This window comes from Agelaius phoeniceus, chromosome 7 (assembly GCF_051311805.1).
Source record: "Agelaius phoeniceus isolate bAgePho1 chromosome 7, bAgePho1.hap1, whole genome shotgun sequence".
NCBI classification, from domain to species: Eukaryota; Metazoa; Chordata; class Aves; order Passeriformes; family Icteridae; genus Agelaius; species Agelaius phoeniceus.
The window spans coordinates 50,062,674-50,088,888 of NC_135271.1; the positions used below are offsets into that span (position 1 = coordinate 50,062,674).

Here is a 26,215-nt window from a genome sequence, read left to right on the forward strand (position 1 = left end):
TGGACACTGCCAGGGGTGGGGATTCCACACCTTCTCTGGGCGATCAGAGGCAGATGATCCCTCTCTGTACCAGCCCTGACGTTGTTACAGATTATTTTCAGCTCAGAAAGTGGCTGCTGACTCTGTGTTCTATTTAAATCAGTCTCCCAGCCATCCTTTTGCCATGGGGTGGCTGCAGGCAGGGATGCTGGCGTGGAGCAGCAGAGCTGCCTCTGGCAGCACTCAGGGATCATCCCCAGATCCTGGAGCCCAGGAATGCTCTGCCTGTGTGGCCCTGTGTCCAGCCCAGTAAATTGTCCCTTTCCACGTGAGGAGAGCTGGATTTTCCATCCAGGAAGGCGTCTCTGGATCCCTCAGGGTGTTTTTGGGGCTGCAGAGGGAAGCTCTATTTTGGTGCTGAGCCCATATGGCCGGGTGGGTGTTTGGAGGAGTGGCTGTGAGAGGGGAGGGGAGGGCTGGGCTCAGCCTCACAATGAAAATGTTCTCGTCTGGAGAGCAGAAATTATTGTAAATATCTTTTTTTTTTCCCCCCCTTTTCTCACTGGTCCCCAGACTTCCCTCAGCTGTTGCTCTGACCTCCCAGTCTCCTGGGATTTAACAGAACATTCCTTTCTCCCCGTGCCTCTTCCCCACCATTCCCAACATCGAGCTACAAATGAATCCCCTCCTTTCCAGCTGCACTTTGGAGCCCTAACTCCATGAAAAGCAGAACCAGCTCTTTTTTTTTTTTAGGAAAATCCCTGTGAGACCATGGAACCCATGCAGTCCCAGACTGCCCAGGCCACCACTGCCCCATGTCCCCACATCCACAGGGCTTTGGAATTCCTCCAGGGATGGGGACTGCCAGGCTGGACAGCCCTTTCCATGAAGGAGTTTTTCCCTTGCACAGATTCCCAGAGAAGCTGTGGCTGTCCCTGGATCCCTGGAATTAACCCAGGCCAGGTTGGACAGTCTTGGAGCAGCCTGGGACAGTGGAAGGTGTCCCTGCCCCTGGCAGGGGTGGATTGGGATCATCCTTAATGTCCCTTCCAACCTAAAGCAGTCTGGAATTATCTGTCCAGCATAAGGAATGTTTCCATAGGAATGTTTCCATAGGGCTGTGCTGTCAGGAAAAATCTGGGAATATTTGGGGCTGATGGGAGCTCTGGAGAGCATCCACTGCGTTTTTCCAGGGCATGGATGGGCAATTCCAGCTTTTATGCAAACCCCACTTTACCCATGTGCCCAGCTGCTGGGAATATCCCCAGCCAAGGAGAGGGGATCCATTCCCATCCCGTTCCCGCCCCTTTCCCCTGCCCTTGCCAGTGCTCCCCGGCAGGAGCTGCGTGGGGCAGGCAGTGAAATGCTGCCCTTCTGGTGCTGCTGAGTCAGTCCCAGGCAGGTGGGAGGCAGTGATGCAGACCTGGGAGGGTGGCAGATGGCTCTGGGAAAGGAGCCTGCTCCCAGGAACGAGCTGCAGGGGCTGGCATGGGCCCTGACGCATTCCGGCCGTGGGGAACGGGAGCGGAGCCTGGGCTTGGGATTAAAAAAAAAAAATATATAATCAGGAGGGGCTAAAAATAGCAGGGCAGATTTCTCAGCCAGGATTAATTATTGCGTGGAATGTGTGTTATTGCAGGGAATGTCTGATCCAGATAACTGCTCCTGCCTCTGCTTTTCCAAAAGGATCAACAGCCCTGCTCCAGGCCTGGAGGCTGCCAAACTTTCATTTTCCCCTCTTGTTTTGGTACCAAATTAAGGAGGTTCCTGACATGCCAGCATCCCATTGCATCCCTGGATGTGGGAGCAGGAGCAGGACATGCTTTCCTGTGCTGCTTCCATGGGATTTTGGAAACCTGCTGTGATTTGGGCTAAGGATGGTCCTGGCAAACACAGGATGAGCTGCTGAGGGTGCCAGGGAAATCTAGGGGTGTGAGGATCAAAAAGTGCTCCTGGAAGAGGCCTGGCTGATAAGGAGAATACCTTTGGTGTCATGGCTCTTGTTTAAATGTCAGGAATGCTCCGTGAGGACAGTGGGAATAACGCAGGAGGTATTTATGGAACGGAGATAAACAGCATGGCTGAACTGAGGAGCAGGGCAGGAGCCTGGATTGCTCCCCAGGGTGAGGAGAAATAAAGTGTTTGGGATAAAACCATGTCTGACTGACAGGAGTGTGGTCTGGAGCCACGGGAGCATGGGATCATGGAATGGTTTGGGTTGGAAGGGATCTTGGAGATCATCTTGGTTCCCTTTTGCACACAGACTTTGTGTGTTAAATCTGTGTGTGTTGGAATTCCCAGGGATTCAGATTCCCAGAGCAGCTGGGGCTGCCCCTGGATCCCTGGAAGTGTCCAAGGCCAGGCTGGACAGGGCTTGGGATAATGGAAGGTGTCCCTGGCCATGGGTTGGAATTAGATGGGCTTTAATCATCTTCCAACCCAGATAATCCTGGGATTCTGTGGTATTTTCATGGATTCATAAAGGGTTTTTGTGGTTGGTACCTTTAGGATGCATTTTGTGTCTTTCATTTCAGGAAATGCTGTATTTTTTTTCTCTTTAACCAAAGTGGGTTTTTATGAAAAAATTCCCTCAGCATCCTCACAGGGAGCAATTCCCAATGTCCCATCCATCCCTGCCCTCTGGCACTGGCAGCCATTCCCTGGCTCCTGTCCCTTCATCCCTTGTCCCCAGTCCCTCTCCAGCTCTCCTGGAGCCCCTTCAGGCCCTGCCAGGGGCTCTGAGCTCTGCCTGGATCCTTCCCTTCTCCAGGGGAACATCCCCAGCTCCCTGGCCACGACTGCCAGAACATTCTGGAGCACTCCAAGCCATCATCACTTTAATCAGGGACCAGCCTTGCGCTGGTGCTGGGGAAATGTGAGTGCCAGAAATAGCTGCTGCTGCTGCTGTTCCCAGGGAGCTGGAGGTGCTGGAGCTGCAGCCCCACGCTGTCTGTGCTGCTCAGGAGCTCTCCCAAAGGGCTGTGCCCTTCCCAGTCTGCCAACTGAACTGCCATGGGAAAGCAGGGGGACAGGGAGAGCCTGGGAGCTGAAACCCTCCTGGGTTTGGGGGCTGAGCCCCACTGGTGCCCCCATTTTCTGGCTGATTGCAGATCTCAGCCATCTGTTGAGGTGTTGGGAGAGGGTCCCCAGGACAAGGTGAGACATGAGAATTTGACTTCATGGTCTCAGAAGGCTGATTATTATATTATATTATATTATATTATATTATATTATATTATATTATATTATATTATATTATATTATATTATATTATATTATATTATATTATATTATATTATATTATATTATATTAATTATATTATATTAATTATACTATATTTATTATATTATATTTATTATATTTATTATATTATATCTTGTTATATCATATCTTGTTATATCATATCTTATTATATCATATCATATCATATATCATAGAAATGCTATACTAAAACTATACTAAACTATAGAGAAAGGATACATCAGAAAGCTAGAAAGGAATGAATAATAAAAACCTGTGACTGACCAGAGTCCCTACGGGGGTCTGGCATTGGTCATTAATTAAAAACAATTCACATGGAACCAATCAAAGAGGCACTTGTTGGTGAGCAACCTCCAGATCACATTCCGAAAGCAATCAGATAATTGTTGTTTACATTTCTTTTCTGAGGCTTCTCAGGAGAAAAATCCTGGGCAAAGAAGATTTTTCAGAAAATATCATGGTAACAATCTGTCACCGTTGCAGATGTGAATATCAGGATATCCTGTTTATCAGTTACCCCATTTATCAGTTTTCCTTAGATAAATGGGATGAACCAGCTGCTGTCCCTGTATTTGGGGTGAAGCTGTGGCTGCCCCTGCATCCCTGGAACCATCCCAGGCCAGGCTGGATGGAGCTTGGAGCAGCCTGGGATGGTGTCCCTGCCCATGGCAGGGGTGGGATGAATCCTGATTTCTGATCCTTGATTTCCCCTCTGACCCAGACCATGCCAAGATTCCATCATTTCCCCTGCTCTCCTGGAAGAGGAGAGGTTGCTGTGGGAATCCTTTTCCCTGCAGCAGCAAGTCCTCCCTCAGTCCTACAAGAGCAAAGGGCAAATGTTGTATGTCTCTATATCAAGTCCCAACCAGGCTTTACTCTTCCCTTCATGGGCCTTAAATTACAGTTCTGAATTAGCTCAGTTATCAGAAATTCATCAGACTTTGCTGTGTGATTAATTTTTCACTGGTATTTTGGAGGTTTTACAGGTAAGCTGCAGGTTTAAGGCAGATCATCGCCCCAAAGTGCACAGGGAGGAGCCCCTGGCTCAGCTCTGGGGGTTTTAACCTGCAGGACAGGAGCTCTTCCTAAGGAAAAAGGTAAAAACCTGACAAAAAGAAGGATGTTTGTGCCTTTTGGCCAGGAATTCCTGCTGGAATTCCTTCCTCTTCCTCCCAATGCTAGGACACAGAGATGCCCTTTTGTGACCCCATGCTGCTGAGTCGCTGTAATTCCCAATTAATTCCCCCTTTCCCCACTGATGAGGATGAACTTTTCCCCATTGGGAAGGACAGCCAGTGTGTCCCTGTGTCCAGCTAACTGCATTCCAACGGCTGAAGGTGACATTTCTGGCATTCCTTTGGAGAGGGAAAGAGCCAGGGAACCTTTGGGTGCCAGAATTGCCTCTGCAGCCTCTCCCAGGGCAGGGGGAAGCTGTTAAAAGCTGATTAATGATCTGTGATTTCCCAGGCAGCGGCCAACCTCGGGGATCAAATGGGATAAATAACAGGGCTGGGATTCTTTTCAAGACAATTTATGATGAGCTCTAGAAAACAGCCAGCTCCATCTGGGCCCTTTAGAAATTTGGAAGTAATTGGAGGATTATTAGAGGGTGGAATTAGTCGAAGCATTTATTTACGGCTTTTTTTTTTTTGGCCTCCATCTGCCCCCTCATTAATCTGGGAATGCAGCAATGAGCTGGGCTGACAGCGAGTCACAGAATCGTGGAATGGCTTGGATTGGAAGGGAAATTAAGGATCATCCTTAATTGGATGGTTGGGACACCTTCCACCATCCCAGGTTGTCCAAGCTGCCTTGGACACTTTTAGGGATGGGGCAGCCACAGCTGCTCTGGGTTCCCCACATGCACAAAAAGCATTCCCTGGTTTTGAAGCTATGGAGAAGGGGTTTATTTGATATAATAATATTTATTATTTTGGGGTATTTCTACTGGAATTGTTGTACCTGCTCAGGTGGGATTTGTGTGCAGGCAGAGCTTTGCTGGTTCCCAGAGCCTTCGGTGAGGGGGGCTGAGCTGGGAGCAGGGAACAAAATGCTCCAAAGCCTTTTCCTTTGACAAACACTGCTTAATTCCATAATAAATAATTCCACTGCAGGCAGCTCCCAAGCTGGAGCTGGGAATTTATCCTGCAAATGGATATTAATCCTGGGAGAACTTGGGAAGATGGGAGCAGGCCCGTGGTCGGGGTGGAGGCCTCAGAGCAGCGCAGGCCGCGGGCCCTGCTGAGGGGGAACTCCTGAGGGGAAAAACTCAAAAAATGAAAACCCTTCCATGGCCACAGCAGGAATGGAACACTGGGAGCCAGGAGGGAGAGATATCCATGAGGAAAATTCATGGACAATAATCCTGGGGTGGTTAGCAGAAGGGTTGGCAGAGGTGGGGCGCATGCAACTGATCCTACTCTCTCTGTGGGAAAACATGGAAATGTTCATGGATTTGGGCTTGGATGGAACCCCTCTGCTCCCTGAGCCAGGCTGGGAGAGCTGGGAATGTTCCCCTGGAGAAGGGAAGGATCCAGGCAGAGCTCAGAGCCCCTGGCAGGGCCTGAAGGGGCTCCAGGAGAGCTGCAGAGGGGCTGGGGACAAGGGATGGAGGGACAGGAGCCAGGGAATGGCTCCCAGTGCCAGAGGGCAGGGATGGATGGGACATTGGGAATTGGGAATTCCTGGCTGGGCTGGGATTCCCAGAGCAGCTGGGGCTGCCCCTGGATCCCTGGCAGTGCTCAAGGCCAGGTTGGACACTGGGGCTTGGAGCAGCCTGGGACCGTGGAAGGTGTCCCTGCCCATGCCAGGGATGGGATGGGATGGGATGGTTTTGTTTTTAAGATCCCTTCCCACCCAAACTATTGTGGGGTTCTGTTGTTGCTGGAATACAAGTGTGGAACAGCAGAACAACAGTGAGAGCTCTGAGCTGAGGCTGAGGCGTTGCTGAGAGAACAGAACACAAAGGAAAAGCTGGAAAATGCAGCAGAGCTGGAAGAAAAGCTGGGAATTGATTTCCCGTCCTGGCCTTGGTAGCAAGTCTCAGCACTGTCTGCTGGCTGACACGTATTCTCAAGAACGTTGGCAATATTGGCTGCTGCTCTTCACCCTGAGAGGCTCTTAAATAATTTGTGCCCTTGGGTTTGTTGGGAAGGAGATAAATGGATCTGAAAGACAAATGATATTCCTGCAGATATTTGCCCCTCCAGTGAGCTGGTGTGGGAATGAGACAGAATTTGTGGCTGATTTTCCTGAGATTGTGCTGATGAATTTTTCCATGGTAATAGTGGGTACAGAATTCCTCCTTGGAAAGCCTGCTGGGAGAGGCAGGACCATGGGGCAGGAGGTGGAAATAGCCCTTGGGACATTGCCATGGGATTGCCTGGGATGGGAATGGGGATGCACATGGGACAGGGGATGGGAATGCTGGTGCAGATGAGGATGGGGATTGGGATTTGAATGGGAATTTGGGTGGGGATGGGAATGGGAATGCAGGTGGATCTGGGTCTGGAGATGTGGGTGCAGAAGGGGATGGGAATGTGGATGTGGATGCAGACACAGAGGGGGATGGGGATGGGAATGCAGATGCTGACAGGGGTGTGGATGCAGACTGGGATGGGAATTTGGATGGGAATGTGAGTGTGGATGGATCTGTGTCTGGAGATGTGGATCCAGTAGGGGATGAGGATGTGGATGGGATGGGAATGCTGACAGGGATGGGAATGCAGATGTGGATATGAAAATAGGTGTGAATGGGAATTGGGATGGGGATGGGATTGCAGATAGGTCTGGAGATGCAGATGCAGAAAGGGATGGGGATACAGATGTGGATGGGGATGCAGATGTGGATGGGGATACAGATGTGGAATCCCACATTCAATCCCTAAGGAAGACCTGGTCAGAGTCAGGGCTGAGGCTCAGGAGGGGAAGCTCTGGGATCTGCTGCTGAAGCTGCTGCTGAGCAGCTGCAGAGCGAGGGGCACAGCTGGAAGAGGAACTCACTCAAATTGCCATTGCTCTCAGAATTGGTTTTTCCTAAGCCCTTTAGGAATGGGTTTGCTTCCACTCCACTTCATAAACAGGAGCACCTGGGCTCTGGGTGAAAATTCACTGGGAAGTACAAAATATGTCCTGGGTGAGGCTGTGGGATGGCTCTGGCTGTGCTCCTGCAGATGGGAGGCCTCCCTGGCAGTGGGAGCAGCATCCAGTGCTAAAACCCCTGGATTCATATTTTCCTCCCAAGAGATAAAGTGGGAAACAGAGTTTTGTCTTGTGATCAGCAGCAAGACCAGCACTGATTCCATCAGCAGTAGCATGAGGTGGGATAAACTGGAATTTTCCTGGCCATGTGTCACATTCCATCCCACTCCCCCCGCTGCAGCCCCGCTGTTGTTTTTCCTGTGCCTTCCCAAGTTCCTTTCCTTTTCTCCTGGCTCCTGGTGAGCCAGGCAGGGGATGTGTTTGCAGAGGTGGATGGAGCTTCCTGAAATCCAAATGTCACATTTCCACTTGGCTGCGTGAGGAGCAAATGGCAGCGTAAATCTATTTGCAGATTTCTACAGAGAGTGGTTAAAAATAATAACAATAATAATAATGATAATACTAATCATGATGAAAAAAAGCAGGATTTCTTCTGGAAGCCTCCAGCAATCCATGAGCATCATCTCCCTCTGATTTCCAGGGGTCACCAGGGTGGCCAGGTCTGGTGCTTGGGGGGACTTTTCTCCGTGGTGGGAGGAAGAGGAAGGGCAGTGTTGTGCCTATTAGTCATGGATTTTATTCCCTGTTAATCTTTTGGAGCTGGATCCCAGCCTGGCAGCGATGGATGTGGGAGCAGGTTGCTGGTGAGGCCTTTGAGGAGGAATAAATGTATTTTGTGGGACTTGCTGATGGAATGGAGTGTGCTGATGAGGGGCTGGTTTTGTGTGCGTTCATGGATATGAGGGAAATGTGGAATGACTTAGGAAGACTTTAGGATCTGACAAGTCCCATTTGCCCTTGCAGCTCCTGCTGCTTCAGTCCCAGGGTTCTCAGGTAGCCCTGATGCCCCTTTGGCAGCAGCACCTTCAGAAAGGGTCTGTAAATGTAGGTGGAATTCTTCAGTTCTGCCCCATCCACTGGTGTTGGATCCTTTCCCCTTGGGAATGACAATTTAACAGCTGTAGAATCCTAAAATCATGGAATCCTTAGGGTTAGAAAAGACCTTTAAAGCCATCAAGTCCAACCATCATGCCACTGGCCCACCTGCCCAGGTGCCACATCCACAGGGCTTTGAAATCCCTCCAGGGATGGGGACTCCACCGCTGCCTTGGACAACCCTTTCCATGAAGGAATTTTCCCTAATATCCAACCAAACCTCCCCTGGTGCATCATTTCCTCCAAACAAGGGCAGGCCAATCCTTTTTTTTTTATTATTTTTAAATACATTTAAACCCCTAAAATCCATTTCATGGAATTGCTGAAGGATTTCCTTGCATCCCCAGTTTCCTGGGACTGCTGGAAGCTTTTCCTCCCTTCTCCTTGCAGGGATGACGTGCCAGGCCAGGACATCCTACACGGAGGACGAGGTGCTCTGGGGCCACCGCTTCTTCCCGGTGATCTCCTTGGAGGAAGGGTTCTTCAAGGTGGATTATTCCCAGTTCCACGCCACCTTCGAGGTGCCCACCCCGCCCTACAGTGTGAAGGAGCAGGAGGAGATGCTCCTCATGTCCTCGCCCCTGATCCCACCCGCCGTCAGCAACAGCAAGGAGAGGAACAACTCTGTGGAGTGCCTGGATGGGCTCGACGAGGTGGGCACAAAGCTGCCCTCAAAACTGCAGAAAATCACCGGGAGGGACGACTTCCCAAAAAAACTGCTCAGGATGAGCTCCACCACCTCGGAGAAGGCCTACAGCATGGGCGACCTGCCCATGAAACTCCAGCGCATCAGCTCGGTGCCCGGCAACTCCGAGGAGAAACTGGGCTCTAAGACCACGAAGATGATGTCGGATCCCATGAGCCAGTCGGTGGCAGAGCTGCCCCCCAAGCTGCAGAAGCTCTCGGGGGGCGGCGGCAGGATGGAGGGGAACCTCCCGCCCAAACTGCGCAAAATGAATTCCGACCGCTTCACATAACACGGCCGGGACTGCCAGGAGGGCAGCGGGGGCTGCCGGGGGCTCGGGGCCGCCCAGGGGCCGGGGTGGGCTCGGGGGAGCCGGGGCGGGCTCAGGGCTCCAGGAGCTGGGGGCGTCCCGCGGGCTTCCGAGCGAGGGCCGCGTCCTCGGCGCGTCCGGTCCCAGCGCATGCAATAACCGTGTGCAATCTCTGCATCTAGTCCGTGGCATGACCTCTCCTGTATTTATACTCTGTACCCCGAAAAACACCCAGAGGGGCCTCCCTGCCCCTGCATTCCCCAGGGAATAGGGACAACACGGAGTGGGGAACGTGCAGGGGGAGCTGAACTTGAGTTGAAAGCGTTTGGGGTTTGTTTTTTCCCCTGCCGTGGGTCGTGATTTACTCACCCAAGTTGTTTGCTGCATGTGGGTTTTTTTCCTCCAAGGAGGTGTTTTAGTTCACCTTTCACATCAAATCTGCTCGCCTTAAATCCACTGCTGGTTTCTAGTTTGCTTTCAGGTTTTTTTTGGGGGGGGGGTGATTGTTCCCTGTGTCAAACCCACAAGGAAAAATACTGGGGGGGGAAAAATAAAAATCTGTATTTCATCAGGCTTTGTTTAGAAAAGAAACTTGTGTTTTTAAGCCTGGGGCAAAGTGATAAATAAATTACTCGAGTTCACACTTTAGGTACAATTAGTAATGTTTTTATAAAATCTTTGTGATTTATACGTGGAAGAAAATCAGCAGGATGTGCTTGATTTCTCTGGTTGCTGAAACAGCCTACCATGAAAAAAGCTGAATGTACCCGTGGTGCCAAGCAGGCTCTTCTCTTGGAAAAACTGCACCCCAAAAGCAGAGCCCCAATTCCCCACGTCCCTCTGGGCCTGGATTTCCCTGCCAGGCAGGGCAGGGTGCTCCCAAGCCTTGTTCCTCACTGCTTTTTGTGGTGAAAGTGCTGTTTGACCTTGTTTGAGCTGCAGGTCACCCCTGGGGCTCCAGAGTGAGCCAAAGCTTGGATGAATGTTGAAGTGCTGGGGTTGATCCCTCGGTGCCTGTGTTTGGGTTTCCTCTGTCCACTGGATCAAGGCAGGGTGGGCCCTGGGATGAGGCCTGGAGGTGATGGAGAACCTCCCCAAAATCCAGAGGGCTGAGGTGCCCGTGGAGCCCTGGGCTGTATTTGGGGCCTTTCCAGAGGCTGCTTGGAGGAGGTTTGGGATAGATGGAGGGATGGGTGGGACAGGCACCCCAGCAGGAGCAGGGCTCCGAGTGCCATCCCCTGGGTGAAACCCTTGGGATCACATCCAGGTGCTCCCGGGTGTGGCAGAGGAACATCCCTGACTGGGCACCTCTGGATCCCCCTGCAGCCATGCCAGCATTGCTGGATAATTAATGACAGAGATGATGGGTTTTGAGGAAAAAATTGGGATTTTAGAGATGCTGGCATGGAATGAGGATTTGGAAGCCCAGCACTGCTGGAGCTGGCTCAGCCACCAGTGTCCCTGGAAGTGTCAATGTGTGACTGTCACTGTATTCCTGAGGATGCTGCACAATTCCCAGAGTTCCTTCCCATAGTTATCCTGAGCTTACTCTTATTCTTTTCTTATTCTGTTCTAATTCTATTGTTTTCCTTAAGCTAGTTTGTTTCTTAATTCTTATTCTTATTCTTATCTGTTCTTATTCTTCCTCCTATTCTATTATTCTATTCTATTCTATTCTATTCTATTCTATTCTATTCTATTCATTTTTGTTTTCTATTCCATTTTAATTCTTATTCTTCCTTTTATTCTTCCTCCTATTCTATTATTCTATTCTATTCTATTCATTTTTATTTTCTATTCCATTTTTATTTTCTATTCCATTTTAATTCTTATACTTCCTTTTATTCTTCATTCTATTCTATTCTATTCTATTCTATTCTATTCTATTCTATTCTATTCTATAATTCTATTCTATTCTATTCATTTTTGTTTTCTATTCCATTCTAATTCTTTTTCTTCCTTTTGTTCTTCCTCTTATTCTATTCTATTCTATTCTATTCTATTCTATTCTATTCTATTCTATTCTATTCTATTCTATTCTATTCTATTCATCTTTGTTTTCTATCCCATTTTAATTCTTATTCTTCCTTTTATCCTTCCTCTTATTCTATTCTATTCTATTCTATTCTATTCTATTCTATTCTATTCTATTCTATTCTATTCTATTCCATTTTTATTTTCTATCCCATTTTAATTCTTATTCTTCCTTTTATTCTTCATTCTATTCTATTCTATTCTATTCTATTCTATTCTATTCTATTCTATTCTATTCTATAATTCTATTCTATTCTATTCATTTTTGTTTTCTATTCCATTTTAATTCTTTTTCTTCCTTTTATTCTTCCTCCTATTCTATTCTATTCTATTCTATTCTATTCTATTCTATTCTATTCTATTCTATTCTATTCTATTCTATTCATTTTAGTTTTCTATTCCATTTTAATTCTTTTTCTTCCTTTTATTCTTCCTCTTATTCTATTCTATTCTAATTATTTTTCTTTATTCTATTATTATTCTTAACCCATTACTATTCCATCCTTTATCCTGTTCTTACTCTATTCTTTATTCCTATTCCATTCTTTTTCTGTCCTATTTTATTCTATTTTCTATCCTACTTTATTTTATTCTAATCTCTTACTCTATTCTATTTCCTATTCTTATTCTAGATCTATTTTTATTCTTATTCTCTTCTTAATATATTCTATTTCCTATTCTTATTCTTGAGGTAGCCTTGTTCTAGTCTATATTAATTCTAATTCTATTTTGGTTTTAATTTCTAATTTGAATTCTGTTCTATTCTATTCTATTCTATTCTATTCTATTCTATTCTATCCTATCCTATTCATTTTCTCTTTTCCATATCCTATCCCATTTTATTCCATTGTATTTCCTGACTCTGGCACAGCAGCCCAGGTGCAATTTGGGGTTCCCCAGGGGTTTCTCCACAAATGGAAAACATCCCAGGGAGAAGAGCTGGAGGTGAGAAAAACCCTCCAAAAACCCCCTGGAAGTGGGGCAAAAACTGGAAAAGGAGCCCCCTTTAATGCAATAAAAACATCAAGTTGGGATCAACTGGAAAATTCTGATTTTTAAATGAAAATGTGCCAAAAAAGCAAATATTAAGGGAATTATTGCAGTGGTAAAACCCAGTCTGGGTGCTGAGGGAGCCAGGGTTGTTGGATGTTCAATCCATCCCTGCTGGATGCAGAATTCCCAAAGTTTGTGGCTGGGATTGAGGTACAAGAACAGACACCTGTCCATATTTATTTATTTTAGGGATTTCCTCGTGTTCATACTTCATTTTTATGGTGTGCTCACTTTATTTTAATTTATTTATGAACATCTGAACCCAGCCCTTGCTTCTGCTCATTAAAAAGGACTGTAATTAACAATGATTGATTGATTGGTTGATTGGTTGATTGCACAGCCGGTCTGTGTTCTCTCCTGCTGAATTCCCGCTTGGATTCTCCTGGAAATTGTAAATATTTCAATTACAATTAAAGAAATAAAAGAAATAAAAGCGTTTTTGGGCATGCAGTGTCTCTCTGGATAAATGTTCAAGTCTGGTTTGAGTTCTACAGTGAAACCAAGTCTTGGATGAAGGCTGCAAAGCTCGGCTTTATCTCCAGCTTTGTTAAACTGGCCCCAACTGGGGTGGTTTTAAGGCATTTGTCACTTGTCCCCCCCTTTTGTCACTTTAATAAAATTACCAATAATAAACTCCTCAATTTCCTCCTCTCACCTTTGGGGAAGGGCAAAAATCAAAGTCTTTCTGCTCTAAAAAGCAGCAAAAAAAAAAAAATTGAGTTGGGTTGAGCTGCATTTTGAGGTCTTTGAATTCCTTTGGGAAAGGCCTTTCCCTGTCCATGGAAAAGTGGGAATTTTCCTTAGGATCATCCACATTCAGCCCCAGGAATCACCCAGAGCTGGCAGATCCCGGCCAGACAATCCTCTGGGCTTTTCAGGGAAACTCAGGGTCAAAGTTGGGGCTTGAGGGGAAATTTCAGTGCTGGGCACCAGCACTTGGGGAGCAAAATAATAATAATAAAAATAAATTGAATAAACTATTAAATAGAAATAGAATACTGTATAAATATAAATATAATTTATTAATAACATAGCATATAATATCTATATATAGTACTAATAATAATACAATAATAATACAATAACATAAACATTAGAAACACTCAATAATAATAATGATAATACATAATCAGGTACATTAGAAAATGTATTAATTATAATAAAAGAAAATATATTAAATATAATAAAATATATATAAAAATATTAAAGTCATAAAGTACAAATATAAATAATATATATAAAATAATACATAATAATATATAATAAATCTGTAATCTAGGATATTAATAAATATATAATAAAATGTATTAGTAAATTATTAATAATAAAATTTACTCTATATAATATATATTATATATGAAATTATACATTTACTATATTATTATATTATTATTAAAATATTATTCATAAAATATGTTAGTAAATCTAAAATGAAACATATTTAAATATGTAATGAAATATAGATAATATATAAATATAAAAAATAATATATATAATGAATAATATGGAATAAATAGATAGAAAAATAAATATATGAGACTGTATTAATAGATACTAAAATATATTAGTAAATATATAATGAAATATATTAACAATGTATAGAATGTATATAATAAAGTATATTAGTAAATATATAATGAAATTAAATAATACATATGTAATAAAATATAAGAAAATATATACAAGAGTATACGAAGTAAAATATATTACAAATATGAAAAACTATAGACTATATTAATACATTAATTAAAATATATAATTAAACATATAACAAAACATCATTAAATATTTAATAAAATACTGATAATATATAAAATAGATATAATAATATATATAATAAATGTAAATGTAATAAATATACAGAAAAATAAATATAATAATATATAAAACTATTCCTCCCATTTTTTTATTTTTCCCTCAGAGCAAAAGCACAAAACTCACAGGGATATTATTGACTTGCCAGGGAAAACTGATTCTGCTGCCACAGAATTTCACTGGGATGGAAGTTGGAAGATGGGAAAAAGGGAAAATGATCCCACCATAAAATAGCAACGACACTGGGCAGGGGCTCAGGCTGGAGCCAAGGAGGATCCCCAGGGATCTTTTCCCTCTCTGGAATTCCCTGCCAGGAGGGCACAGCCGGGGGGGTCGGGCTCTGCTCCCAGGGCACAGGGACAGGAGCAGAGGGAACGGCCTCAGGCTGGCCCAGGGCAGCTCAGGGTGGATTTTGGGGCGATTCCTGCAGGAAAAGGTGCTCAGGTGGAGCCCCCACCCCTGCAGGGATGTCACAGCCCTGTGCATGTGGCACTGGGGACATGGGGCAGTGCTGGGGATGGTTGGGCTCTGTGGTCTTGGAAGGCTTTCCCAGCCTAAACCCTGCATGTGGGGTTCTCTCTGTGGGATCTCCTCAGGGATTTTCCTTGTCCTTAATTTACTAAAAAATATGGATATTGATCTACTACCGATACCCAGCTGTGACGGTCAGAAACTCTCTAACAGTTTAAAGTTAGAAAGCGAATGTTTATTGTGGGATAGCTCCCAAATACACAGCACAATTTACAGGTGATCACAGAGCCCTTTTATCTATACAAGTATTGAATGCCCAAAATACAAACATATATTCATAACTTTGGTACATCCCATTCCCCACTTCCCATGGTAATTAGTTCAAAAGCCATTAAGCATGCCTAGTTTGTTCCTTGAAATGGGTCAGTGGTCCCTTTCATGGGGAGGGGTCCCAAAATGAGGAAGTAAATGAAGTCTTCCTCATTCTGACCTTTCTACATTTTCAATACAAATATGAGAAATGAACCCTTGGTAGAACTCCCATTCCTGTCTTCAGTTGGTTTCAGAACAGAGGAATTTGTCTTATGTTCCTACAATTGTCTGATGTTCCTAAAAGCCATTTATCAGTTCCTGTATTCTTCATTATAAACCCAGCTAACCAAACATTGTGCTGACAAGCAATCAATTATTAGTTAACTACTAACTCTTAACTTCACCAAGGCCTCCCCATTTATTTCAATTAACTCCAATAAAGCTTATCTCTAACTAAAATCCTAGCTCCTCTAAAATCTGTAATCCCTTCAAGTTTATGTCTCATCCTTGCCCTCACCAACTGACAACAAAATCCTCCTGCTCCATCCCACAGCTCAGCCGCATCACCCACCAGGAGTGCTGGGGTGAGCTGCAGATGGAAACACCTTTTGCCAATTTTCCCCACCTTTTGCCAATTTTCCCCACCTTTTGCCAATTTTCCCCACCTTTTGCCAATTTTCCCCACCTTTTGCCAATTTTCCCCGCCTTTTGCCAATTTTCCCCGCCTTTTCCCACCTTTCCCCACCTTTCCCTGCCTTTCCCCAGCTTTCCCCTCGGTGCTGCTCACAGGGGCTGCTCCAGGGCTGCAATGCGCGGTATCCAGGGCCCGTGCGCGGATCTCTGTTTCCATGGCGATGGAGCACGGGAGCCGTTCGGGTCCCGGTGCCTCCCGCTCCTCCTTTCCCGCAGGTCTCCCTCATCCACGCTGAAAATCCAACACCCAATTCCCCACAGGTCACTGTAGGACACGGAACAGCGCAAGGTGGACTCGCTGCTCTTCCTAAGGTTAAAAAGGGAAGTTGATTTTTTTACTCTGACATTTATAGGTTTCCAAAAGCACCAGTGGATTGGAGGGTGACAGTGGCACCTCTCCAATGACACTGGACAAACCATCAGTCCATCACATTTCTCCTCCTCCATAAAAGAATGCCAAACAATGAGTTATTTACATAGAGTGCGTGAGAACTTTGTTACAAGAATGGAAAACATCAGAAGGCTCAGAAAATCTCAAAAAAACAGGGCAGCACCCACAGATCACCTGCGGAGATCCATGGAGGAAACCATGGGATGCATCCATGAAAAATCCCTCTGGCAGCACCTCATGAGGAAGCTCTGGGCTGTGCCAGCACAGAGAACAGTTCCCCAGTCCTGGTGGCAGGAATTCCTGTGAGGAATAGGGAACAAAGGAAAGCCAAGGTGTTTTCCAATGTTAGTCCTGTGGAACAAGAATGATCCCATTGCCAGGGACAGATCAGGAGCTGGAAAATCCAGAGGTGCCCTAGGCAGCCAGGAAAGGAGGCTAGGGAGGCAGGAGGCTCCAAAGCTGGAATATTATTTGGGAGAGAATTGAATTTAAAAAAGGATGTATTTCCAAAATATTGCCCTTTTGTCCTCAGCTCCAGAGTCCCCCAGTTCTGGTTTGGCTCCCATATCCATGGGAGAGCCCGGTGGGAGCTCTGCACCCACCAGGAGAGCTCTGGAGTCAGGAGATGGTGAAATGGGAATATTATCAAACCCTTCCACCTGGAACCACTGCTGGGAGCTGAAGTCATTCCCAGCATCCAAAATTCTGGAACAGAAATTTTTCTCCAATAAAATCCAAATTATCATCCTCTTATCATGCCACGATTCACACCCCAGCTGACAGGGCCTCATCACCCCTCTCCTGAACCTTTAACATCCCAAACTCCTGTTTGGGTGCCTCTTTCCCTGTGGGGAGTTTGGGATCAGTCACTCCCAGGGGCTGAGAATTGTGAGGGATGAGGGGACCCCACCCCAGGGCTGCCCACGGTTCCTCCCAGCTCTGTTTGCTTTTAAAGTCTTCAAACAGCAACACCCGATCCCCACGGATCTGGGAAGGCCAAAGCTGGGGACAAACTGCTTAATCCCAGCAGTTCTGAAGTGTTCCTGCTCCCATGGGGTGCTCTGGATGGAACCTGCCCCGTCCTGAAGATTCCAGAGCATCATTCCAAATCAAACAGACCGCAAGGGATGACTTCAGGTTGTCATTCCTCCCCAGAGTGACCTCGAGCTGAACATCTGAAATATTTATCCTGCTTTACCTGAGACATTCTTGCCAAATCCTGAAAACCTGATGGAAAATCCTGCTTCCAGCAGGAGACAATGCTTGGGAAAGGTGTTATGATTCCTTTTTTTTTTTAATTAGTCATTTCCAGCAGTACAAACCTCCTGGGTTTTATTCCCCTTTTCCCCTCCATTCAGGAGTGGCTCTGTTTCTGTACAACACTTCCCACACAGCCCTGCTCCTGGCAGAGCTGGGATGCTGCATTGCATTCCAGGCTTTTTCCAGGATATTTTGGAAGTGGAGGCTGCACGAGCGCAGAGGAGAATTTCCAGCACTTGCTAAATCACGCACTAAAAAAAGATGAATCCAGCCCAAAGTCACCCTTTGGAATGAGATCCTTGGAATTTCAACCAGAGGAACGGACATTCATATGGAACCTGCTCCCAAAGGAGGAAGAAATGAGGGAACAGCCGTGTGTTACCCTGGGAGCTCTGTGGAATTGTGATCCAACTCCCCATGGAATGCAGCCCTTCCTGGGAGTGGGGCAGGGATTCTGGCATGGATGGTTCTCCAAACAACCTGTGGGATAATAAACCTTAAATAATAACAAATGCATCAGAAATCGAGGATTTCACCAAAGAAACCTTTGGGTTTTGTCTTCAGAGAGAGGAAAACTCCGACAGCAGGGAGGCCAATCTGTCTGGGACTGATATTCCTAAACAAATAAATTTGTGTTTATTTTCCACCCAGCTCTGGTTCTTTGACCCATTTTTGGGTGAAAAAGCAATTTGAATACTCCCATTCTTCCACATATATTAAACATCAATTCAATCTATAGAACTCATCATATTTCTCCTCCTTTCCCCTCCCTCTTAGGGCAAAACAACCCCCAGTTTGTACATTTGATCTCTTCCCAACTGCTCCTTCCCTATCCCTCATTTTCTCCTCCTCCTGCCGTTAATTTTCCGAGCGTTTCAGCAATGGAGCCCTGGAGAAGCGGCTGCAGCAGAGCCCAGGTCCCGTTTCTATAGAGACAGAGCTGCCTGCATCCCGGGAAGCCTTGGGAAAACAGGGAAAAGGAGCAGGACAACGGCAGCGCCACCCAAAGCTCCTCCGGGGCCCCTCCAGCCCACGGCTCCATTGTTCCTTGATTAAATCCGCTGGATAATTGGAACCCACGGCCATGTGGGGCTTGGAGCCGGCTCGAATTAGGGAATGAGGGTTTGGGAAGGGGATTTGCTGCTGGACTCCCACTGCTCCCAGCACAGAGGCACCGCGTCCCAGCTTTCCCCTCCTCCTGCTTCCCTGGCCCCGATCCCAGGTTTTCTGTCCTGCTGTTCCCTCCATCCCATATCCCAGGTTTTCTGTCCTGCTGTTCCCTCCATCCCATATCCCAGGTTTTCTGTCCTGCTGTTCCCTCCATCCCCTATCCCAGGTTTTCTGTCCTGCTGTTCCCTCCATCCCATATCCCAGGTTTTCTGTCCTGCTGTTCCCTCCATCCCCTATCCCAGGTTTTCTGTCCTGCTGTTCCCTGGATCCCCTATCCCAGATTTTCCCTCCTGCTGTTCCCTCCATCCCATATCCCAGGTTTTCCCCTCTGCTGTTCCCTCCCTCCCCTATCCCAGGTTTTCTGTCCTGCTGTTCCCTGGATCCCCTATCCCAGGTTTTCTGTCCTGCTGCTCCCTCTATCCCATATCCCAGGTTTTCTATCCTGCTGTTCCTTCCATCCCCTATCCCAGGTTTTCTGTCCTGCTATTCTCCCTATCCTGTATCTGAGGTTTTCCCCTCTGCTGTTCCCTCCCTCCCCTATCCCAGGTTTTCTGTCCTGCTGTTCCCTCCATCCCTTATCCCAGGTTTTCCCTCCTGCTGCTCCCTCCATCCCCTATCCCAGGTTTTCTATCCTGCTGTTCCCTCTATCCCCTAACCCAGGTTTTCTGTCCTGCTATTCTCCCTATCCTGTATCTGAGGTTTTCCCCTCTGCTGTTCCCTCCATCCCATATCCCAGGTTTTCTGTCCTGCTGTTCCCTCCATCCCCTATCCCAGGTTTACTATCCTGCTGCTCCCTCTATCCCATCTCCCAGGTTTTCTGTCCTGCTGCTCCCTCTATCCCATATCCCAGGTTTTCTGTCCTGCTGTTCCCTCCATCCCCATATCCCAGGTTTTCTGTCCTGCTGCTCCCTCTATCCCTATCCCAGGTTTTCTGTCCTGCTGTGCCCTCTGTCCCATAGATCTGTAGCCATGATATTTTATGAAAAATCCTTTCCTTAGGACTTTTCCTCCTGAGAAGCTGAGAGGCCTCAGGAACAAAATGTACCCAATGGTTATCTGCTGCTGTGGGATGCAACAGGTGCAGCTGGGATTGGGCTCATGGGGTTGTTTCTAATTCATGGCCAATCACAGCCCAGCTGGCTCAGACTCTCTGTCTGAGCCACAAGCCTTTGTTATTCATTCTTTCCTTTTCTATTCTTAGCCAGCCTTCTGATGGAATCCTTTCTTCCATCCTTTTAGTACAGTTTTAATATAATATATATCATAAAATAATCAATCATCCTTGTGAAACATGGAGTCAGATCCTCGTCCCTCCCCTCACCCTGGGACCCCTGTGAGCACCAGCACAGGCAGGGATTGCTGGGTTTGGGCTCAGCAGGATCCCAAACCTGGCTCTTGCATCCCAAACCAGGGTTTCCATCCACAGTTTCATGGACACACCAGGACAAAGGAATTCCCAGGGATGGTTCAGCAGCAGAGCCTAAGGAAAAGGAATATGGGATCCAGCTGGAACAGGAGACTCCCCTGGAACCCACTGGAATTAGAACCCAGGGATGGAGAGTAGCACTGGCTGTGACCACCACCGGAAATGCATTTACCCAAAAAATCCCAAAATGTCACCAAAAAAACCTGTGTGTGGAATCCCAGACTGGTTTGGGTTGAAAAGAGCCTGAAATCTCCACCCATATCAACCCCAGCACCTCCCACTGCCCCAGCCTGCTCCAGCCTGGCCTTGGATAATCCCAGGGATCCAGGGGCAGCCCCAGCTGCTCTGGGAATTCCAGCCCAGCCAGGAATTCCCAATTCCCATTGAGAGGAATGGTGGATTTGTCTTTCCAAACCAGCTCTGGGGCTGCTGGGAGGTAAAACCAGCACTGGGAGATAAAAGAAACCATGGGAAGGATTCCACTGATTGACGAATGGGAAAAAAAAGAGATTTGCTTTTACAAATAAAACCTAGGTTGGCTGATAAATGAAATTGGATATTGAGAGGTTAAAGAAACAGTGGAGAAAAAGACCCCCTAAATTCCATAAGAACTAAAGATGAAAAGGGAGGGTTGTACATTAGAGGGAAATCTCTGGGATCAGGTGTTCTGGGAAGTCTGAACCTCTCAAGTGCCTCAGAAATGGGGAAAGAGAGAAGGGAAATGCAGCTGGGAAATTGGGATAAACAGGAGGCTGCACCCTCCAAAAATGTGGGAGACCCCAGGGGATGCCCCATGGCCTCTGCCTTGATTGGAATAAAGCCAGAAAGGGGCTCCTCTCTCTCCTGTTTGGGCACAAAACTCTGGTGTTTGTGGATTGATTTTCCCAACAAAAGTGAGAGGAATGGTGGATTTGTCTTTCCAAAGCAGCTGTGGGGCTGCTGGGAGGTAAAACCAGCACTGAGGGATAAAGGAAACCATGGGAAGGATTCCACTGATTGATAAATGGGAAAAGAGATATTTGCTTTTACAAATAAACTTTAGGTTTGCTGATAAATGAAATTGGATATTGAAAGACGAAAAAAAACAATGGAGAAGGAAAACCCCTAAATTCCATAAGAATTAAAAATGAAAAGGGAGGGTTGTACATTAGAGGGGAATCTCTGGGATCAGGCATTCTGGGAAGTCTGAACCTCTCAGGTACCTCAGAAACGGGGAAAGAGAGAGGGAAATTGGGATAAACAGGAGGCTGCACCCTCCAAAAATGTGAGAGACCCCAGGGGATGCCCCATGGCCTCTCCCTTGATTGGAATAAAGCCAGAAAGGGGCTCCTCTCTCTCCTTTTTGGACACAAACCTCTGGTGTTTGTGGATTCCTTTTCCTGACACCAATCTCCCTCCCAACCCCACCGGGCAGTTCAAGGCCATTGCGTGTGGAACGGGAGAGGAAATCCACCCCAAGGCAAACCAGCTCACCTTTGCCACCTGCAATTCCCACAAATCACCTGAGCCCAGATGGCACCGAATGGGGGTTAGGATGGAGAGCCTTGAATGTGAGAGCTCCTGGAGACCCCTAAATCCTGCCCTGTGGCAAAGATTTACTTCCCGGGGCTCTGCCAGAGCCCAGCTGAGGCTCAGCAGGGATTTGCAGGTGATTCACCTCCTCCATAAAGTCTGCCCTGGGGAATGCGGTCACACCCCTGCAGTTCCCCTGCAGAGCAAGGATTTATCAGGGAATGGCTCCGGATCCCCAATTCCCCGGCAGGGATGGGATGTGGTTTATGGGCAGCACTTCAGCAAGCCCGGTTCAAGGATATTTCAAAAGCCACGGGCAGCAGGAGAGTGTTTTTAGGAGCTGCTGTGGCCATAATTCAGAATATTGTTTAAAAAAGAGCAGAGGAGGCAGTGCTGGGGTCACTGTGGCACTGCCACACCCCCGAAACGTCATTGAAATCCTTCTGTAAGGGACAATAAATGCCAGAGTTGGTGCGGGCTGCCCACATGGATACAGCTCCCACTAATTAGCTGCCACCAATCAGCAGCATGTGCCCTTTAATGAGTGCTGGCCCTTCCCCTGCACATCCAGCGCCCACCTGCAGCCAGCAGAGCTTTGCCACCTGTCTGGGGAAAAAAAGCACAAAACTACCCTGCAAGGAGGTGGGAATTGGCAGGGATGGTGCAGGGATCACCAGGGATATTGCAGGAATGCCTAAGGATGGTGCAGGAATGGCCAGGGATGGTGCAGGAATGGCCAGGGATGGTGCAGGAATGGCCAGGGGTTTTCAGGAATTGCCAGGGATGGTGCAGGAATGGCCAGGGATGGTGCAGGAATTCCTGGGGATGGTGCAGGAATTCCGGGGGATGGTGCAGGAATTGCCAGGGGTTTTCAGGAATGCCCGGGGACGGTGCAGGAATTGCCAGGGATGGTGCAGGAATTCCAGGGGATGTTGCAGGAATGCCCAGGGGTTTTCAGGAATGCCCAGGGATGGTGCAGGAATTCCTGGGGATGGTGCAGGAATTCCTGGGGATGGTGCAGGAATTCCAGGGGATGTTGCAGGAATGCCCAGGGGTTTTCAGGAATGCCCAAGGATGTTGCAGGAGTTCAGTCCAGCTCTGGCCTCAGGGTGTTCTGGAGGCTGGAATGGGCAGGAACAGCCCCAGGGGCTGAGATTGGCAGCTGGAGGGAGCAGGGAATTCTGGCACTGGGAAAATGGATGAACCCAGGAATGGGGTGGGTTGGGAGGGATCTTAAATCCCATCCCAACCCCACTGTCCCAGTGTGCTCCAGCCTGGTCTGGGACACTTCCAGGGATCCAGGGGCATCCATGGAATGACCTGTGCCAGGGCCTGCCCACCCTCCCAGCCAGCAATTCCCAATTCCCAATGTCCCATCCATCCCTGCCCTCTGGCACTGGCAGCCATTCCCTGGCTCCTGTCCCTGCATCCCTTGTCCCCAGTCCCTCTCCAGCTCTCCTGGAGCCCCTTCAGGCCCTGCCAGGGGCTCTGAGCTCTGCCTGGATCCTTCCCTGCTCCAGGGGAACATTCCCAGCTCTCCCAGGCTATTCCACATCCATCCCATGGAAAGCTGCAGCAGACACCTCCAAGCTCGGGAACGGGGCCGCAGCTTTTCCATCCAAAATCCCAGCAATTTTCTCCCAGGCCAGCGGCCCGGGCACGTGGGAGGGAAGTTCTGGAGCTGCAGGGTTATTCGCAGCCCCGGCCCCGCTCTGCTGCTCCCGGGGAAGGGAGAGGAGCAGAATTCCCGGCGCTGGCTGCGGAGCCGTTCCCGGAGATCCCGTCCGGTTGCCATGGAAACAACCTTGCCTGGAAAGGGCATCTCCGCATCCCGGAGCCACTGCAGAGGCCTTGGGAAGCCCTGCCCGGGCAGGCACAGCAGCGTCCCCGACCCCTGCCCCCAAAACCTCCCTCAAAATCCTCTGCTGGCCCCCATCACTGGCACCCCTGGTGCTCCTGTGCCTTCCCAAGATCCCAAATCCCCACCAGGGCAGGGCTGGCAGTGCCCCTGTGCCTTCCCAGGATCCCAAATCCCCACCAGGGCAGGGCTGGCAGTGCCCCTGTGCCTTCCCAGGATCCCAAATCCCCCAAATCCCCACCAGGGCAGGGCTGGCAGTGCCCCTGTACCTTCCCAGGATCCCAAATCCCCCCCAGAGCAGGGCTGGCAGTGCCTCTGTGCCTTTCCAGGATCCCAAATCCCCCAAATCCCTCTCAGAGCAGGGCTGGCAGTGCCTCTGTCCCTCCCCAGGTGCCCAAATCCCCCAGAGCAGCCCCGGGAAGCCCGGCTCCATCTGGCACAGGTGGAATGTTTAATGAAGGATTTTTTTAGCTGCTCCACCCACCTTGGAGCAGGTGGGCAGGGATGGGCTCCAGGCCCGGGGCCCTGCAGGATGGGCTGCATTCCATGGACACCTTCTGGAAAAGGGCAGGAAATGTCTGCACTCAGCATTCCCAGGCTCCCTGGCAGCTTTCATCCCAAACATCCCCATGAATTTATATTGTCAGGAAATCAATCCACAAACACCAGAGGTTTGTGTCCAAACAGGAGCCAGAGGAGTCCTTTGGCTTTATTCCAATCAAGGCAGAGGCCATGGGGCATCCCCTGGGGTGTCTCCCATTTTTGGAGGATGCAGCCTCCTGTTTATCCCAATTTCCCTCTCTCTTTCCCCATTTCTGAGGTACCTGAGAGGTTCAGACTTCCCAGAACACCTGATCCCAGAGATTTCCCAAAGATTCCCCTCTAATGTACAACCCTCCCTTTGCATTTTTAGTTCTTATGGAATTTAGGGGGTTTTCCCCATTGCTTCTTTCATCTTTCAATGTCCAATTTCATTTGTCAGCAAACCTAAAGTTTATTTGTAAAAGCAAATATCTCTTTTTCCATTCATCAATCAGTGGAATCCTTCCCATGGTTTCCTTTATCCCTCAGTGCTGGTTTTACCTCCCAGCAGCCCCACAGCTGCTTTGGAAAGGCAAATCCACCATTCCTCTCAATATTAACTCATGCCATTGTTCCTGGGTGTTTATGCAGAGATGTACAAAAATGTCACCTTAAAGCTCTCTCTGTTTCTGAGGCTGGTGTGTTTTTAAAACAAGGTTTGAAAGGAAATGACATTAAATAAATGGGAAGGGCTGTCAGAAGCAGCAAAGCTCCAGCCTTGCTCTGCTCCCGTTGCTCAGCCTTGGGTGGATCCATTTGTTCTGCTCTGCCCCTTCCAGGCTGTGGTGAGGAACAGGGAGCTGCCCTTGGAACTGGGATCCACTGTAATCCCCTGGCAGGATCACAGGACATTCCCTGAGAACCTCACTGCTGAGAGGAATGGTGGATTTGCCTTTCCAAAGCAGCTGTGGGGCTGCTGGGAGGTGAAACCAGCACTGGGAGATGAAAGAAACCATGGGAAGGATTCCACTGATTGATGCATGGAAAAAGAGATATTTGCTTTTACAAATAAACTCTAGATTGCTGATAAACGAAATTGGACATTGAGAGATGAAAGAAACAATGGGGAAAACCCCCTAAATTCCATAAGAATTAAAAATGAAAAGGGAGGGTTGTACATTAGAGGGAAATCTCTGGGATCAGGTGTTCTGGGAAGTCTGAACCTCTCAGGTACCTCAGAAATGGGGAAAGAGAGAGGGGAAATGCAGCTGGGAAATTGGGATAAACAGGGAGGCTGCACCCTCCAAAAATGTGAGAGACCCCAGTGGAAATGCCCCATGGCCTCTCCCTTGATTGGAATAAAGCCAAAGGACTCCTCTGGCTCCTTTTTGGGCACAAACCTCTGGTGTTTGTGGATTGATTTTCCCAGCACTGGGGACATCTGGGAGTCATTACTGGAAGAGCCCTGAGTGCCACCAGTGCTGCTCCCCAGAGAGCCCCAAATGTGGCCAGGAAAGTTCCTCCTCCCCAGGGCCATGCCTCAGACTCTGGGATCATTAGGGCAAGGTGCTAAAAAACAAACCAGGAAGCAGAAAAAACACTCAGCAGCCCTTAAATGAGAGTGCCTTAATTAAGCAAAGAAAGCGATTATTATTAGAAGCTCGTTTCTTATTTATAAGCAGCAGCAAATGTTAATAAGGGGAAAGTCAGCAGTTGCTTAATGAAACCCAAAGCAGCTGGGTCAAAGCACAGAGTGCAAGGAAAAATGAAACTCCAGCAGCTCCTGAACAGCAGGGGTTTCAAATTTGGCTTGCAACGAGGAGGAGGCAAAGCTGCAGAGCTCAGAAGGGCGAGATGCCCACCCCAGGAAGGGCTGGGATCTGCTGGGAGAGCCAGGCTGGAGCCACTGCTGGGCTCACACCCAGCAGCCCTGAGGCTGGAAAATTCCAGAATCCCTGAGGCTGGAAAAGCCCTCCAGGGTCTCCAAACCCATCCTGTGCCCCCTCCAGGGTCACCAAACCCATCCTGTGCCCCCTCCAAGGTCACCAAACCCATCCTGTGCCCCTCCAGGACCACCAAACCCATCCTGTGCCCCCTCCCCAGCCCAGAGCACCAAGTGACTCCATTCTCAGACTCCACTCTCAGTTTTTTGCTGCTTTTCTATTTCCAGTTGTCAAAACTTTTAGGGAAATGTGTTTTTAGGAATTACCAAATCTAAAGATTATTTTTCTTTCCCCCCCCCCCCCCCTCCAAACCAGAAATACCTGGATCAGCTGAGGGGGAGCTGGGAAGGGGCTGCAGAATCCAGGAGGGAGCTGGGAAGGGG

The 26,215-nt window shown here is 47.9% G+C and overlaps 1 protein-coding gene across 2 annotated transcripts in view; it reads left to right on the forward strand.

Annotated features, from left to right (window-relative positions):
- The window catches only part of KCNJ3 (potassium inwardly rectifying channel subfamily J member 3), a 33,808-nt gene extending 23,788 nt beyond the window's left edge, over nt 1-10,020 (forward strand). For both annotated transcript variants that reach the window (XM_054636454.2, XM_077181796.1), the window contains one exon: nt 8,768-10,020. In XM_054636454.2, the coding sequence (XP_054492429.1) occupies nt 8,768-9,354 (587 nt within the window). In that variant the 3' untranslated portion in view covers nt 9,355-10,020. The remainder of the gene's footprint in view (nt 1-8,767) is intronic.
- The last annotated feature ends 16,195 nt before the right edge of the window (nt 10,021-26,215 follow it).